Below are 18,315 nucleotides of genomic sequence, written 5' to 3'. Positions count from 1 at the left end.
GTGCACACAGAATGTGGTCTTTGCGCACTTATTAGGGTCTCTGTGCGCACAGATTGTGGCCCGGTTTTTAGGCAATACAAACAAACCTGAAATATAATGTTAGCAATGCAATTAAGGATTTTGTTAAATACAAATTATGGATAAGACAGGAGGCAAAGAAAAAAAAATATTTAAATGCTATGGGACAAGATGCAGGATAAAGGGATGAGAAAGATAGATAGTCTTACAAAAAGCTGTACATCCCCTGATCCGTCAGAGGAGATGATGATGAACCTGAGAAAGTTTGACGGGGGAAAAAAGAATATGGAACTTCAATAGAAAATAAATCAGGTCTCTTGGGTTGAAAACCCAAACACATAAATCAATTCAATTAAATGGGGGTGTGATGACTTCTTTTAATCGCCCACATTTATATCATAAAGAAAATAGTTAGTTTTTTTTACTGGTAGGTATCAAAGCAAAAGTTCACTTTAAAATGGTGGAGTGCAAAATATCTTATGATATACACTATATTGCCAAAAGTATATGGCCACCCATCCAAATGATCGGAATCAGGTGTCATAATCATTTGGCCCAGCCACAGGTGTATAAAATCAAGCACTTAAGCATGGAGACTGTTTCTACAAACATTTGTGAAAGAATGGGCCGCTCTCAGGAGCTTAGTGATTTCCAACATGGAACTGTCATAGGATGCCACCTGTGCAACAAATCCAGACGTGACATTTCCTCGCTCCTAAATATTCCAAAGACAACTGTCGGCTTTATTATAAGAAAAGTGAATGGTTTGAGAACAGCAGCAACTCAGCCACGAAGTAGTGGGCCACGTAAACTGACAGAGAGGGGTTAGCGGATGCTGAAGCACATAGTGCAAACACTTTCTGCACAGTGAGTTGTTACAGAGCTCCAAACTTCATGTGACCTTCCCATTAGCCCACACAGAGAGCTTCATTGAATGGGTCTCCATGCCCGAGCAGTCGCATCTAAGCCATACATCAGCAAATCCAATGCAAAGTGTCTGATGCAGTTGTGTAAAGCACGTCGCCACTGGCCTCTAGAGCAGTGGAGACGCGGACTAATGAATCACGCTTTTCAATTTGGCAATATGATGGACCAGTCTGGGTTTGAAGGTTGCAAGGAGAACGCTACATTTTGGACTGCATTGTGCCGAGTGTGAAATTTGGTGGAGGAAGGGAATAAGCGGTAGAAAATGGATGGATGGATGGATTTATGGTGTGGGGTTGCTTTTCGGGAGTTGGCCTTGGCCCCTTAGTTCCTGTGAAAGGAACTTAGAATGCTCCAGGAAACCAAAACATTTTGGACACATATATATATATATATATATATTACATGTATATATATATATATATATACTATATATATATATATATATATATACATACACACATATTCATATATATATATATATATACACATACATATATATACTGTATATGTATGTATATATATATATATATATATATATATATATCTATACACACACACATATATGTATATATATATTTTTTATTTTTATTTTTTATGAATGGCTGCTGTTGTTAGTTGCTGTGGTAGAATCTAGGTTAATACTACTATGTTATTATTTTTCAAACTTACTTTGCACCCAAAGGAGATCACTGTCTAAATAGACTATTATGTTGCTGTCCCTCTATGCTAAACTGTCTTATACAACATTAATGTCTTAGGTTTGTGTTTGTGGCAAAGCAAATTGGTGTGATACCTAATTATATAGTTATGTTTTATTGAATTAATTGTTTTTGTTTCAGAATATGGTGAAGGTATTATGCCATTGAGGATTTAAACACATTTGTTCCTTTACCAATTGGATGTTATTGAGGTTTAGAATTTGTTTGGAACAAACTTGAATTCATTTCAAGTGTGATAACCTGATGACTGTGAATAAGAAATATATTTTCTTTAATAATAAAATCAATGGTCTCTCATCAGAACACAAAATCTGACTGAGAATCTTTAATAATAAAATCAATGGTCTCTCATCAGAACACAAAATCTGACTGAGAAGCTTGAAAAGTTTTGAAACTTTTTAAGCAGTCAGATTTGCAAATTAATCTATAGCTTTACATATTGAAACAAGTTTGTTTCTACACAATTCTGAAATATACCGTTCTCTAAAAAAACATTGAAACAATTACCTGCTTTGTTGAGGAAAAAGCCTTCAAAAACAACAAAGTGATTGACCTGGAAGCAAGACAAATAACACAATGACTAAAATGACAAAGTAGAGTAGATCAAAAAAACTCAGTATTCAATTTAGATTTTTGAAGTGGCGATTTGATCCTGCATAAAACTGCAAACACGATATATAAATGACAGCACAATATTTGGCTTACAACACAAGATCAACTGCAAAAACTAAACGAATAAATATGCCAGAGGGAAATTGCCTGAAAACACAGTAACAACGATCACAGCAGTACAAGACACTTGTTAATGTCAACAAAAAAGTTACTTACAGATGCACGAATAAGTGAAACATTGTCCTTCATTGCTTTAATGCTAATTTTTGGAGCCATCCAGATCTAAAGACATGACGTGCCTCACATTCTTTAGCACTTTTAGTCCTTGCGAAGTAAGAGCGGTTCACCAGATATCTTGACTTTGGTGATGTTAAATATTTCAAACCTTCAGAAAATTATATTATCTTAAGAGTACATGGATCGACTCCATCACATGCACACATTTCTCTCCAAAATCCGGTTTGTATGTTTTCCTTTAAACCTGCAAACACACCAACATTTGCAGTTCTGCAGGTAAATAAGCAGGAAACACCAGAAGCGCCTCTAAATTACATGGTTGCAACACATCTACAAGCCTTTGCTTATAGTCAATTTAATATGCAGCCAATCAATTGCTGAAGACTACATTTCTTTAAACCCCAATGGGCGAATTGATCTCTAACAAAAATACTTTGTTTCACAATAGGAAACGTCTTATTGACATTCTCTCAATAAATTGGTAACTAGAAAACTGTATTCAAGATCAATTATACTGTATCTTTGTTGCAGCTGGGCAGGGGGTAATTTATGAAACCAAACAATGTGTTGTTGAATTGTGTTGTGATTGGTTTCATACATCTTACAACAGGCAAGGGAAGGAAGCCCGAAGCGAGATGCATCACACAACCATCAAACATACTCCCAACCCTCTCCAACTCCTCAAATATAAGACATGATATATGTACACTAGTGAGTCAGCAACATGCATACAATACCTGAGGAACACTTTGTGTGAGGCGGTAATGCTTGGCCAGAAAAGACAAAAATTTGGGCGAGGGTCTGTCAAAAGCCATCAGCTCTGGTTCTAAATTCTTGTCCTGCAGAGATAAGAGTCTTTAGATTTACCAAGAACTGTAGATGCTCAGTCAACGTGTCATGGAAATGTGATAAATCTAAATTGAGGCAACTGGACTTCTTTGTGATTGAAAATATGTGTAAAGGGGTAGACTAACAAGTCAGCAAGTGATCAAATACATATTTTCTCCACAGTACTGTAGAGTTGCTAGGAGTACTACCACCATTTTTTGCAGCACTGCATTGTAAATAGTTGTTGTTATTACGCGTTTATCGTTATGCAAGTTGTTGCTTAACGATAAACACAGTAGTAATAGTAGTAGTGTGCACAGTAGTAATAGTAGTAGTGTGTTTACTTATCTGTTGGTGTGCTATGTGGTGTTTCTTAGATCTTTATATCATGCACTGTGACTCTAGTGTTCTGCTTAATCCATCCATCCATCCATTTTTCTACCGCTTATTCCCTTTTGGGATTGCGGGGGGCGCTGGCGCCTATCTCAGCTACAATCTGCTTAATGACCTTTTTCAATTTCATTCTGAAGTTAGCTTGTTGCTTGTTTCATTTTGGCTACTGCTTGCCCAAATAATGAGTAACTTCCTATAAGCAAGTTTAAGTGCCCCTGACCATTTCTTCTGTTTTACCAACCCCTTAAGTCATCCAGCAATTATATTGCTGAATAGACAACATGTCTATTATGTTTTATTGATGCCAGTTAAAATTTGCTGACACCCACACATAGGACAAACCATTGACCTATGTGTGGGTGTCAGCGATCCCCTGCTTTTTCATAGCCATTTGTGTAACAGCAAGTTTGCAAGCAGATTTCAGACATACTAAATAAAGATTCAAAATGGTGTCTGCAGAACAGTTTTAGCATTGATAAATCACATTGTGTATGCTTAACGATTATATTTGCATCTTATCCTCCCAGTAATGTGGGTGTTCTGATAATCAGCGTATATTATGCAAATTTCTATTGATTGTACAGATATGGTGTTGTTTCTGCTGGGCAAGTATGCCTGACGCGCCTCCTACAGCGCCTTGGGTCAGCTGCAGGGTCATCAGCCGGGGACCACCGCTCATTGGAGTTTCGCTCTCTTTAACCCCGGAACGCCTCCTGGTGGCGGAGCGGTGGCAGGCACGTCTCCCTGCCACCCCCTGCAGCTGACTCATCTTATTGCCTCGACCCCCAGTACTTATCTCTCCTCCTCAGCCACAACCAGAAACTTCCCTTTTCTGCTTTCTCAGCAAGGGCCTTTGTTTCTCTTTGGAGCTTAGCCCCAGTCAATCCCACATCTCGGAGCAGCCTTATGATTGATGTACCGACGAAGCCCCGACAGCCTACTTCCACAGGGCAGATGGTAGTGGACCAGCCTGCCTCTCTGCACTCAGCAGCCAGATCTGCATACTTGGCTGCTTTGCGCTCGTATGCTGCCTGGATTCCCTCCTCCCAGGGGATGGTAAGCTCAACCAGCATGGCAGACTTGGTAACAGCAGACCACAGCACAATGTCTGGGTGGAGTGAAGTGGTGGTGATCTCACGGGGGAATTGGAGCTGTTTGCCAATGTCAGCCCTCATACTCCAGTCCCTTGCCAGAGAGAGGACACTGCAGGGGCCTCTTCGGCTGGTGTCACCTTTGCCTTCCCCTGGCCTCACAAACATGACAGAACGTTGCTTGGCTATGGGTTGGCTGTTGGCCTCTCGTCTACTGCTCTCCAGGATTTCTGCCAGTTTCATCAGGACTTGATCATGCCGCCATCTGAAGCGACCCTGTGTCAGCCCGATCTTGCAGCCTGATAGCAAGTGCTGCAGGCTGGCGTTGGGAGCACCACACAGGGGACAGCTCTCCTCCTGGCCGTACCACTGGTGGAGGTTTCTGGGGCATGGCAAGGTGTCATAAGTTGCCCTGAGTAGGAAGCTGAGTCTGGCTTGGGGCATCTTCCATAGGTCAGCCCAGCTGATGGGCCTGCTGAGGGTACCTTCCCAAGTGGTCCATCTTCCTTGGCGACCTTGAGACACGGCCTTGATGGTATATTGCTCCTGGTTCGCCCTTGAGACCTCCTCCACAACCATGGCTCTGCGTTCCCTCTTTGTGGCCTTGGACCAAAGGCGTGGAGAATCTCCCCAGCCAAGCCCCGCTCTTCCTACTTGCACCCTGCCAACTATCTCCTGGTGTTGGAGCCTGCCAATGGCTTTGGCAACCTCTGGCCCTGCTTGCCACTTCCGGCCTGTTCGGATTGGTACCTGTGCATTCCTCACTGTAGGATCTGAGGATTCTTCCAGCTCGAGAACCAATCTGGCCTTCTCCTGCTTGTAGCCCAGGGCGATGGACTGAATCGGCAGATGCAGTGAAGTTGCCCCAAACAAGCCAGTGTCGGAGAAGCAACGCGGTAGGCCCAGCCACTTTCGGATGTAGGAGTTTGCTACTCTGTCCAACCCGTTGGCTGTTGAGGATGGAACCTCGCACATCTTCAGTGGCCACATAACCCTTTGATACAGTGTGAAGTTGTAGCACCACAACTTGTACTTTCCGGGGAGCTGGCTCTTGTTGATGCTCGCTTGGCCTTCTGAGAGTTGTTTCCGTGCTGCCTTGCCTGCGTGCTTGTCCGACAGGTCCGCATTGTACTGCCTCCCCAAGCTTTGGCTGGAGTGGTTGACCAGTAGAGGGATTTGCTCACCTCCTGCAACAAAGATGGTTTTGTCGTTCCTGGTGCCTTTGCGCAATGAGAGGCTTCGTGACTTGGAGGGTTTTATCTTCATCCGTGCCCATGTCACTAGCTCATCCAACCTCTTCAGACACCTTCTCATGCATGGGGCTGTTTGCAGCACCACAGACACGCTAAATGGATTGCACTCCTTATTTTGCTCACGTAAGAGATGGTATCAGCTGCGCACGGGATTCGTAGATAAGCTTAAGATGCATTAATCAAGTTTGTTAGTATTTTGATGCACACAGTCCTTCAGTAGATGAAATCCTTATGAAATTGTAATTAGTTAGAAGACATATTGGAAGTAATAAAACCACCTCAACCAGGACAAAATACATTTTGTGGTACAGTTTTCCTAAGTGTTTGGTGCCCCAACATTTTGTCACATAAAAGTGCCACTTTAATAAAGATTTAGGATGAGGAAATACTATACATTTTATGAGAAACTGTTACAATACTTCATAACGATGTTTCAACACAGATCCTGTCTAACTGGGATTCTCACAATGGTTCACCTGCAACATGAAGTTAAACAGCTCTAGTCCATATCCGTGTCTTTGCAAGTTCTGAGCTATGAAGAAATCCAGAACACACAGTGGCTCAGCTTCTACATGGACACCTTTTTTATCCTATGGAGAGAATACAACAGGGATGAGTTTACATAAACGTAAATCAGCTTAGGACGGTCCCAAGGACAAAGAATGAAAATGGATGAGACTCACGAGCAGAAACAACTTCTTGCATCCCACCTTGAGAAATCCTACAATGACACCACGTCCTCTGTGGATAGAAAGGAGAGGGTTAAGGGGTGAGTCAATGTGGGATGGTGTGTGAGTAAAGCGGGCTACACACACAGATTTTCTAATTCCGAGGAGATCTGCTACCTCTTACAGACCCCGCAATTGAAGATAAAGAAACACAGCATTGAGCAGTTTTGATCGTTATGTGTGTGGTGTTTTCTGATAATATCAATACAGCACACCACACACAAAGATTTTGACCCATCAACAATCCAGACTCTACTGCAAGCCTCCAAGCCTGAAAAAGAAAAACATAACAAACACTGGTAGAAACAGTCGAGAGCACTAGAACATAAATACACAATAGGCAACATGGAATAAGAGGTGGGAATGATGTGGTCTCGGGACTATTTATCAAAGAATAATAATAGAGTTTTTTTATTGTCATTATTGCAATGAACAGGTTCAAAGAACAACGAAATTGGAGCAGCTCCTCCTAAGGTGCATATACAATATGGTAGTATAAATAGTAAAAAAAAAAAAAAGATAGAGATGACAGATGTATCTATGTATATGTATCCACACAGATGCATATCTGCATGCATATGAATACATATACACACATACATAAAACATTATTGCACATTGTAGTCCGAAAAAATAGAAAAACATTTAAACATTACACATGAGGACATGATGGACATATTGTGCTCACTCAGTGCCTGTTTAGTGCTACTATGGCTCTTGGGTAAAAGCTATTTTTTAGTCTATTGGTGCTCGCTTTTAGCACCCTGTAGCGTCTGCCTGAGGGTAGCAGTTCCAGGTGGCTGTGCCCGGGGTGGAATGGGTCTTTCAGGATGCTCTGTGCTTTCCTGAGACAGCGGGAGCTGTACAGGTCAGCCAGGGGGGGGAGGGGGCATCCGATTAACTTCTGGGCGGACTTTATGACTCTCTGGAGCGCCGTTCTCTCTGCGGCCGTGCAGCTGCTGAACCACACGCAGATGCAGTAGGTCAGGATGCTCTCAATGGAGCACCGGTAGAAGGACACCAGCAGTTTCTGTGAGAGGTGGTTGTTCCTGAGTATTCTCAGGAAGTGCAGTCTCTGGTGTGCCTTCTTGATGGTAGCCGTGGTGTTGGTGCTCCAGGATAGGTCGTCGGCCAGGTGGACTCCCAGGGAGCGGAAGTCGGAGACCCTCTCCACACAGTCACCACTGATGATCAGGGGCAGGATGTCCGTTTTTTTCCTCCTGAAGTCTATGACCAGCTCCTTGGTCTTGGAGGTGTTCAGGGCCAGGTTGTTGACTTTGCACCAATCCGACAGCTTCTCCACCTCATCCCGATATGCAGCCTCGTCTCCCTCCGAGATGAGCCCCACTACGGTGGTGATGATGGAGTGGGCAGGTGTGCAGTCGTATGTGTATGTGTAGATCCCAAATTTAAACAAGAAAAGACTGTAAAAAATAAGTATTATATATATTGCAGTGTTTTGAGGGCTCTGAAGACTGGATGCACTGACAGACTTATAGTCAAAAAGGTAGAGTTCTATGCGTAGTCAAAAAGGTAGAGTTCTATGGGTGTTTTTTTTATCTTTACTTTTATTGTTTTCACCATGATTGGCAGGTTATTTTAATAGTTCATAACACCCATCCCTACACCTGTGGTCCAAATCCCTTAAATCACCATTACAGTAATAACAGTAGACTAACAATATTGCTTTTCAACCATTTTGAATTACTCAGTATTTTCTGTGTAATTCTAGTACAGTAAAAACAAATTGTAAGCAAAAAAAAAAAATCTTGCAATTGCAAAAATTCTGAATCAAAGAGGTTGTGCACAAACAACATATCTTTGGTTGGAGATCCAGCCTCTGTTTTCCAGGCAAAAAAGTGTATTTCCACCAGAACCTCCACTGTTTTCAGGTCAACTCTGTAGTGCTGTGCAGGTTTGGTTACATTGCTATCATCTGTGCAACTGTTTGCCAAGTTGCCTGTTAGCTTTTCCTTGCAACAACATTGTCCTTATGATTTTGGTCCATCTCATGCTTACTAAAGCTTTCTTACATTTCATCTTAACCATTTAGATGTATTCAGCGTTTGGTGTGTACTTATAATACAGTGCCAAAAAGTGAGCGAAAGGAGCTTGTAAATGCAACATTTCTTTACCCACTCGCATCACAGAACCTCCTAGGGCAGGGGTCGGCAACCTTTACCACTCAAAGAGCCATTTAGATCTGTTTCACAAAATAAAGAAAACAATGGGAGCCACAAAACTCTTGAAATTTAAAATGAAATAACACTGCATAAAGAGGTTGTTTTTGCTTTGTGCAATGTGTAAACCAGGGGTCTCAGACACGCGGCACGCACCTTGATAAGAAAATTTAATGTTAGTGCAGCCCGCGAGTTTTATATGAATGCCGCTTGACAGCATTAAACTTGCCAACCCTCCCAAATTTTCCGGGAGGTTCCTGAATTCTCAAAGTAGCTATACTTGCGAATATCTGCTGAATTTCACCCAGATAATAATAAGGGTGCGCTATGAAGGCAATGCCTTTGACGCCTTCCACAACATGTACAAACGGCTTGCCAGCCCAGTAACATTTTGTATGTGGCTTTCGCAGATACACGTACACGACTGCAAAGCATACTTGTTCAACAGCCATACAGGTCACACTGAAAGTTGGGATATAAACAACTTTAACACTCTTACTAATATGCGCCACACTGTGAACCCACACCAAACAAGAATGACAAACACATTTCGGGAGAACATCCTCACTTTAACACAACATAAACAGAACAGAACAAATACCCAGAATCACATCCATCCCTAACTCTTCTAGGCTACATTATACACCCCCGCTAGCACCAAACCCGCTCCCCCGTGCATCGGTTGAGGTGGGCGGGGTTGGTGGTGCGGGGTTTGGTGCTAATGGTAATGTTGACAATCTGGGGGATACCCTGGGCGCAAACTTTCTTATGTATTCTATGCAGTATATCCCGACTTCTTACGGCTTCTAGGACGAACAGTACAAAATATGTGCACGCGCATGAGTTGTGGTTGTTGTTAGCTAATAATTGGACCGTTAGCGGTCATTGAATGTATATTCTATCATAACAACATGACTGCAAATTGTTCGTTGCTACTCTTGGATTGCTTTTGTATGTGTGCAGGCACTTCTTTCGTGTACATGTTGAAAAGACAGGGTGAGTGACCACCCTAAACACCAATATTTTATGTCAGGTAAACAAAAATGTTTATTACACAAATTTAGTAAGTGTAAAAAATAAAGACAATTTTAAAACAAATGTGCTTTGTTAACCAATAATAGTAACATAACCCAGTTACGTTCCACGTAGTGGTGGTTTGTTTTTGTTTTTTTCTTATTTTGTTTGAACAGGTCACACTCAATCATGATCTCTGCTGCCAATCAACCGGTTCCTGACCCCAGCTGTTCCTCGTTTCACCTGTTGATCAGCCAGCCAATCCCCGTCCACCATTCATCCTCCTGTGCTGCTTAAAAACCACCTGCTCACCACTGGATTGAGAGGATTCTTTTTCTGACATGCTGTGTGGAGCTTGGAGAAACGCTACTTTGTCTATAACGCTACATGTTTTTTTTTGGTGTAATCATTTTTCTTAAGCTTTTTGCTAAACTTGTGCCACCTGTTTTTTTTTGTCTTCCTTTTTGTTTGACCTTTCAACCTTTGTAAATATCTGCGCCCTAGTCTTGGGAAAGGTTAGACAGAGGCCTCAATACACTACACACGTAGGATTTGTTTGTGTAAAGAGACACCAGGCTTAGTGGTGGCTGTCACCCTTGTATGTTTTGGACCCCCTCTTTGTTTGGAGTGGTTAGGTAGGTTTTTGGTTTATGCTAATTAAATAGCTTTAGTTAGTCAGCTTACCTTTCTTTTCTAGAGGTGTATTTTGTTATGTTTTGTTCATTTCTTTGACAGCACCTGTATTCCCAAGCTAGGCTAGTGTTGTGTCTTTGTTGTAACCCCCGTATGGTTACTTTTCAATACACTAGTTTTTGTTTTCAATTCTTGGCTTTGGTGTCTTAATTTACAACTCATTTGATTTATACACTTTTATGTTGTGTTCCCCTAGGATCACTAGACTTTGAGCCATCTGGGAACGTAAAATAAAGTGCGGGCTTGTCCAAGAATTCTATTTCCTTGAATGTGAATTATCTATAGTTTGTTTGGTGTACTTGTGTACAATGGCACAAGTGTTTGAATTAGATGAGTTTATTTGCAAACGGTCAGAAAAAGTATTTGATAGCTGCCGTAAGGCAGATTTAATTTTAATTGCGGCACACTATGAGATAGACATTAGTAATGTCTCTCTGAAAAGGGACATAAAGTCCAAGGTGTGGGACCAGCTAGTCACGCTTGTTGTCTTTTCTCTGTCCTCAGTTGCTCTGATGCAGCTGTGGGTGCTTCTGTCTGTAGTCCTGTTTCAGATGACGAGGTTGTAGGTAGAGTACCACTTAACCTCCCCAAGTTACAAGGATTTTCACCAGACCAAGAGGCGGCTCGACTGAAGGTCCGGTTGGCTCGTCTCGAACATGAGGCAAATGTTTTGGAAGTCCCCTTAGGTTAGAGTAGTTAGGTAGGTTTTTGGTTTATGCTAATTAAATAGCTTTAGTTAGTCAGCTTACCTTTCTTTGCTAGAGGTGTATTTTGGCATGTTTTGTTCATTTCTTTGACAGCACCTGTATTCCCAAGCTAGGAGTCTTTGTTGTAACCCCCCACCCGTCAGGGTTACTTTTCAATACACTAGTTTTTTTTTCAATTCTTGGCTTTGGTGTCTTTAATTTACAACTCATTTGATTTATACACTTTTATGTTGCGTTCCCCTACGATCCCTAGACTTTGAGCCATCTGGGAACGTAACAAACCTAGCCATGGAACTGTGAGCAAGTCGCATAAATACAAAAATAGCTTTTGTGCTTATTGGTGGACATTTAGCTGTTAACTGTGTGTGGCGTTGCACAACTAAACAAACACTGCAGAACTACTTGTGTTGAAGCTAATATCGGAAAGTTTAGAGGCAAGCTGATGCTTGTTTTGTTGCTGATATTGAACGGATATCAATATAAATTTTTGATGGGAAACCCTGCTGCTCCCCTCACCTGCAATACACCAAGCCCACTGAAAAACAAGCAGATAGTTGTACAGTAAATATTGATTAACTGAAATTTTACCCATTGCTTTCTCCATCTTTCATCACGTAGAGTTGATGTTGCTGAGACTGCAACTTGATAGTACTTGTTACAGGCGTTGTTAGCGTTTGGGCCTGCAAACAATAGAGTTATGACAAAAAAAAACTCAACATTTCACACAGTAAACCTGAAGGCTAACCTTTGCTGAGGCTTTTCCAAGTTCGTCAATAACAGCAACAAGTTGGGACTGAAGATTTGGCCTAGAGAGACACATCACAATTGGTATTATTCATTAAGCAGAGAAAGGTACTGTCGTACAATTTATAGTAGTACTAATAGTAACTGTTGCAGATAAACAACAGGATGGAAGCTAACCTCCATCCAAATAAATCGCTGACTTGCTTATGTCATGCCTACAAAATGTTTGATAAGGCTGCAAAAGTGATGTGTTGCTGTGACTGTTTAAAAACAAACTTTTCACTCAGTGGAATTGTTTTACATTGATTGATAACATCTCAATTGTGTTTAGATTGTTGTATATGGGCATGCCGTTCTTACTCGACAAAATTAAGTTTGATAAAACTGCCTCTTCTTGTGGGTGTTCTTCTCAGTGACTGAAACATATTTATTCAATATTTGTAGCAACTTTATTCAGGGCAATGAGAGGCAGAGAAAACGTTTTAAGTAATTTACTGCCATAATGTTCTCTTCGACCTTATCACTGACTAACCAAATACACACTTTTAGACCATTTTATTAATGCACCTTTGAATACGAAATGATGTATTGGTCGAAAATTTTGCTATTTGATACAATTCTACCTAACCTAACGGAGATGTGTTTAGGCATCGTCTTCAAGAATGTTCTGCCACTTCTTAAAGGTAGGTTTTATTCAATTGAAAAATATTGACTTACTGTAGACTCTGTAACATGTTTGATAACTTACTCACAAAAACATATATATATATATAAAACATTTTTTTGCCTAATCAAAATCCAGAATGTTCTGTCTGCCAAGAGGTATGTTCTGTCATACAAAAGGTATGTTTTCATTTTAGCCATACAATTGAACAATATTAACTTAATTTACTTTAGACTCTGTAACATGTTGGTTGGTTAGTTTAAGTTTATTTGGAACATGTATACAGTTACAACATGATACATTATATGTTTACATATTTTCATTTTCATGCCCTAAGACAAGTAGGAAGAAGCTTATTATTCTACTAATTCCACATTAAAGCAATTACTAACACATATGGTCACTTACTGTTATTGATTTGTAACACAGTTTACATGTGTTACAAATACAGTGCATTCTAAATGTAACAATTCTCTTCATAAATAGCTGTCAGTTATGATTCGCATAATGAGATGAATAATATTTTATTTTGAATAAGTTAAGGACATCTGCCATAACTCTTCCTCCTTATACTTTGTAAACACTTTCAGGTTTAAACAGTTTCTCAAAATGGATCATATTACTACATTGTTTGACTTATTTGCTTAAACCGTTCCACATTTTAATTCTGCATACTGATATGCAGAATTAAGGATTTAAGTGTTTGAACGTGCATACAAAATGTTTAAGTTAGATTTTTGTATACTTTTTGTATCCTTTTTTTAAAATATTTTTTACTTTGTTTTTATACTTTTATACTTCTGCTCTTTTATTGGGAATAATTGTTGCACATTCCTGGGTAGCAGGTTATCTAGTATGCTTTGTGCATAATTTTAGCTGTTTGCAAATGCACCAAATGGTTGAACTTCAATATTTTCAAAAATTTACTATTTTTTGTATGATAAATAAAGGGTTTGTCTGTTCTCTATAACCATCCATCCATCCATCCATCCATTTTCTACCGCTTATTCCCTTTCGGGGTCGCGGGGCGCGCTGGCGCCTATCTCAGTTACAATCGGGCGGAAGGCAGGGTACACCCTGGACAAGTCGCCAGCTCATCGCAGGGCGTTCTCTATAACCAACATTATGAACATTATGAATTATTCTAACTGATCTTTTTGGAAACACAATTAACTAATGTAATGCGCTTTTGTAATTATTTCCCAAAATGTCTACAGAATAACTCAGATATGGTAACACTAGCAAACAGTAGATAATATGAAGTGATTTTTGGTCTAAAACATATTTTGTTTAATTGTTTATAGAAATACTTCTTGCCACCTTATGTTGTATATTTTCTATATGAGATAACTTGTTCATTTTATCATCACACCCAAAAATCTGATTTATTTTACCCTTTCAATTTCTACGCCGTCTATTTGAATTGGACTTTCTTTGCTGCTATTACCGAAAAGCATTATTTGAGTTTTACTGAGATTTAAAGATAGTCTGTTTTTGTCAAACCATCTCTTTAATTTGTTCATGTTTGTTAACTTGTGTACAAAACAATTATTTTTGCCGAATCATAATCAAAATTCAAGAATGATCTGTATCCATCCATAAATGTCATCCACACTTCAGACTGTGAACATGTTTTACTTGTTCGCAAAAACATTTTTTTCCATTTAGCCTAAACCAGGGGTGTCAAACGAACAGCCCGAAGGCCGGATCAAGCCCGCAAACAGGTTTTATCCGGCCCGTGGGATGAGTTTGCTAAGTATAAAAATTGCCCTGAAAATTTTTTATGAAAAAAAATCAGCTGCTCTAAATGTGTCCACTGGATGTCGCAATAGCAATTCTTTGTATTTTTGTAGATGACGCTACATATGTACAAAAATAAAACAACGTTACATCAGTTGAGGAAAATGATCAAACTACATAAATAAGATATTTTAATTAGATTTTTATATAATTATTTTATCTCGATAGATTGAAATTTAACACCAATGAGTTGACAGATGAACGTTATCACATCATTTATCCAGAAAATATAAATAATGAAAAATAAAGTGTATATTGGGGCGGCATGGCATAGGGGTAGAGCGGCCGTGCCAGAAACCTGAGGGTTGCAGGTTTGCTCCCCGCCTCTTGACATCCAAATCGCTGCTGTTGTGTCCTTGGGCACAACGGTCCTTCACCCTTGCCCCCAGTGCCGCTCACATTGGTGGATGAATGATGGGTGGTAGTCGGAGGGGACGTAGACGCAAACTGGCAGCCACGCTTTCGTCAGTCTACCCCAAGGCAGCTGTGGCTATGAAAGTAGCTTACCACCACCGGCTGTGAGAATAATGGGTTATCACTTCTCTGTGAAGCACTTTGAGTGTCTAGAAAAGCGCTATATAAATCTAATCCATTATTATTATTATTATTATTATTCCACCCATCCATTTTCTACCGCTTGTCCCTTTAGGGGTCGCGGGGGGTGCTGGAGCCTATCTCAGCTGCACATGGGCGGAAGGCAGGATACACCCTGGACAAGTCACCTCCCCACCGAGGGGCCAACACAGATAGACAGACATTCACACAATAGGGCCAATTTAGTTTTGCCAATCAACCTATCCCCAGGTGCATGTTTTTAGAGGTGGGAGGAAGCCAGAATACCCGGAGGGAACCCACGCAGTCACGGGGACAAAATGCAAACTCCACACAGAAAGATGACCAGCCCGGGATTGAATTACTCAAGACCTTCGTATTGGTGTTGTAAGCACAATACCAACGGCGCGCAATTGATAGTTATTTAATGTCTAATCAAATCAAATGTTTATCGGATTCATCACTAAACAGTGTACATCCACGACTAAACTACTGACTAAACTACTACCAAGTGTGGATTCAGGCCGGGTGGCCTATTTCAAGTTCCAGGTAACCCTACATTATTATATTTTATAAATAATAAACCAAGCTGTGGTAGTAGTTTAGTCAGTAGTTCTGTCGTGGATGTACACTGTATAATAATGAATCCAATAAACATTTTTATTTGATTTGATTTGACATTCAATTTTGCAAATTGCGCGCCATTGGTATTGTGCTTACAACATAGTGATGCACATGCACTAACCCCTGTCACACCGTTATTATTATTATATACTATTAACCGCAACAGGTAATTGGAATAAAACAAACAAACACAACAACATTATGAATTGCACAATTTCAGGATATGCTTGTTCTATTTTTAAACAAAGAAAACAATCTGAATTTGTCTTTATTTTTAAGTTAACTTTCCATGATTTTACCAGTCCGGCCCATTTGGGAGTAGATTTTTCTCCATGTGGTCCCCGATCTAAAATGAGTTTGACACCCCTGGCCTAAACCAAATAATAGTCACATAAAAACGAAAGGTACGAACAAATTGGTGATACGACCCTTGTGTTTTATTAGGTATAGTACTGCCCACGTTGCCTGAATTTTTAGTACAGTACATGTAAACCAGGGGTCACCAACCTTTTTGAAACCAAGAGCTACTTCTTGGGTACTGATTAATGCGAAGGGCTACCAGTTTGATACACAGTTAAATAAATTGCCAGAAATAGCCAATTTGCTCAATTTACCTTTAATAAATAAATAAAATATAATATATATAACGTCTCTGTCATTTTGTCGTACATTTTTTTTCCTTTCACGGAAGGTTTTTTGTAGAGAATAAATGATGAAAAAAACACTTAATTGAACGGTTTAAAAGAGGAGAAAACTAGAAAAAAATTAAAATAAAATTTTGAAACAGTTTGTCTTCAATTTCGACTCTTTAAAATTCAAAATTCAACAGAAAAAAAGAAGAAAAAACTAGCTAAATCGAATCTTTTTGGAATAAAAAAAAAAAAAATTATGGAACATCGTTTGTAATTTTTCCTGATTAAGATTAATTTTAGAATTTTGATGACATGTTTTAAATAGGTTAAAATCCAATCTGCACTTTGTTAGAATATATAACAAATTGGACCAAGCTATATTTCTAACAAAGACAAATCATTATTTCTTCTAGATTTTCCAGAACATTTTTTTTAAAGAAATTCAAAAGACTTTGAAATAAGATTTAAATTTGATGTTCTAGATTTGCCATAATATTTTTTTTTTAATTTTAATCATAATAAGTTTGAATAAATATTTCACAAATATTCTTCGGCAAAAAAACAGAAGGTAAAATGAAGAATTAAATTAAAATTTATTTATTTTTCTTTACAATAAATAAATAATTTACTTGAACATTGATATAAATTGTCATGAAAGAAGAGGAAGGAATTTAAAAGGTAATAAGGTATATGTGTTTAAAAATCCTAAAATAATTTTTAAGGTTGTATTTTTTCTCTAAAATTTACTTTCTGAAAAGTATAAGAAACAAAGTAAAAAAATTAATTAATTTATTTCAACAAGTAGAGGCCAAGTCTTTAAAATATGTTCTTGGATTTTCAAATTCTATTTGAGTTTTGTCTCTCTTAGAATTAAAAATGTCGAGCAAAGCGAGACCAGCTTGCTAGTAAATGAATACAATTTTTAAAATAGAGGCAGCTCACTAGTAAGTGCTGCTATTTGAGCTATTTTTAGAACAGGCTAGCGGGCGACTCATCTGGTCCTTACGGGCTACCTGGTGCCCGCGGGCACCGCGTTGGCGACCCCTGATGTAAACGAATACACATTCCTATAGTTTTAAATACTTTTTAAAAAATCCCAAAATATATAAATGCCTAAAAACAAGAATATGCAAACAATGTAAGTTATTCAGCTGAATATTAAAGTAGAAGATGGAGATACTAACACTAACAGTACTGAATGTTTACATGACGGGACTATGGTCACCAACAACACAGAGAACTGTGGCATTACCTTCTCGGAGTAAGACGACCTCCACCAAGGGTCTGGTCCAAGATGGTTACCCTCTCGGAAAATAGCTGGTTTATATCAAAAGGAAACTCCATAGTGTGTCCTTAGTGGAGACGATGATGCACACCCAGTCAGGTGCCTCCCTTGTTAGCTCGCTAGCTAGCTGACAAAAAGCTATACCGGCGTTTTTGTCTTAGTAAGCGGACGCGTCAGAAATGCTAGTTAATTGCTCCAAGCCTCACACTTCTCTTCACTTCACAAGCAAAACATGAACATAACTGTCGGTGAGACAGGCATATAACTGTCGGTGATACGCAAGAGCTGCCGTTTAATCAATTTAAAGTCGGGGCACTTGCATTGTGTCGTGGTGGTACAGTCGCTTCAAATAGCATTTACCGTAATGCCGGGCAATGCAGCGACTGCTAATAAAATTACCGGGTTCATATGAAATCGGTTCACCTGTCATTTGTAGATCAAATGTTAAAAGGTATTCGAATCCTTATATCACCAGTCTGTGCTTGAGAAAATACAAACGAAAAGTTTTCAAAACTTTGGTACGATGGTGGCTTTTATGACGTAATACGGTAAACGCGCAATGGCATCACTTTTAGTTTAGCAATGGGGACAAGCAGTAGTAAATGGATGGATGG

The 18,315-nt window shown here is 39.5% G+C and overlaps 1 protein-coding gene across 15 annotated transcripts in view; it reads right to left on the bottom strand.

Annotated features, from left to right (window-relative positions):
• The window catches only part of atat1 (alpha tubulin acetyltransferase 1), a 46,502-nt gene extending 28,419 nt beyond the window's left edge, over positions 1-18,083 (bottom strand). For 6 of the 15 annotated variants that reach the window (XM_061908320.1, XM_061908318.1, XM_061908326.1 and 3 more), the window contains exons 1-7: positions 17,669-18,081; positions 12,146-12,206; positions 11,989-12,080; positions 6,762-6,819; positions 6,555-6,668; positions 3,251-3,352; positions 2,172-2,217 (exon numbers count right to left, since the gene is read on the bottom strand). In XM_061908320.1, the coding sequence (XP_061764304.1) occupies positions 2,172-2,217; positions 3,251-3,352; positions 6,555-6,668; positions 6,762-6,819; positions 11,989-12,080; positions 12,146-12,206; positions 17,669-17,760 (565 nt within the window). In that variant the 5' untranslated portion in view covers positions 17,761-18,081. Of the gene's footprint in view, positions 1-227; positions 274-2,171; positions 2,218-3,250; positions 3,353-6,554; positions 6,669-6,761; positions 6,820-11,988; positions 12,081-12,145; positions 12,207-17,668 lie in introns of all 15 variants that reach the window. The other 9 variants (XM_061908329.1, XM_061908327.1, XM_061908321.1 and 6 more) reach the window with 4 other exon arrangements.
• Between the last annotated feature and the right edge of the window lie 232 nt (positions 18,084-18,315).

The sequence above is a fragment of the Nerophis ophidion genome, linkage group LG08 (assembly GCF_033978795.1).
Source record: "Nerophis ophidion isolate RoL-2023_Sa linkage group LG08, RoL_Noph_v1.0, whole genome shotgun sequence".
Taxonomy (NCBI): domain Eukaryota; kingdom Metazoa; phylum Chordata; class Actinopteri; order Syngnathiformes; family Syngnathidae; genus Nerophis; species Nerophis ophidion.
This window is presented reverse-complemented; position numbering and strand designations above follow the sequence as displayed.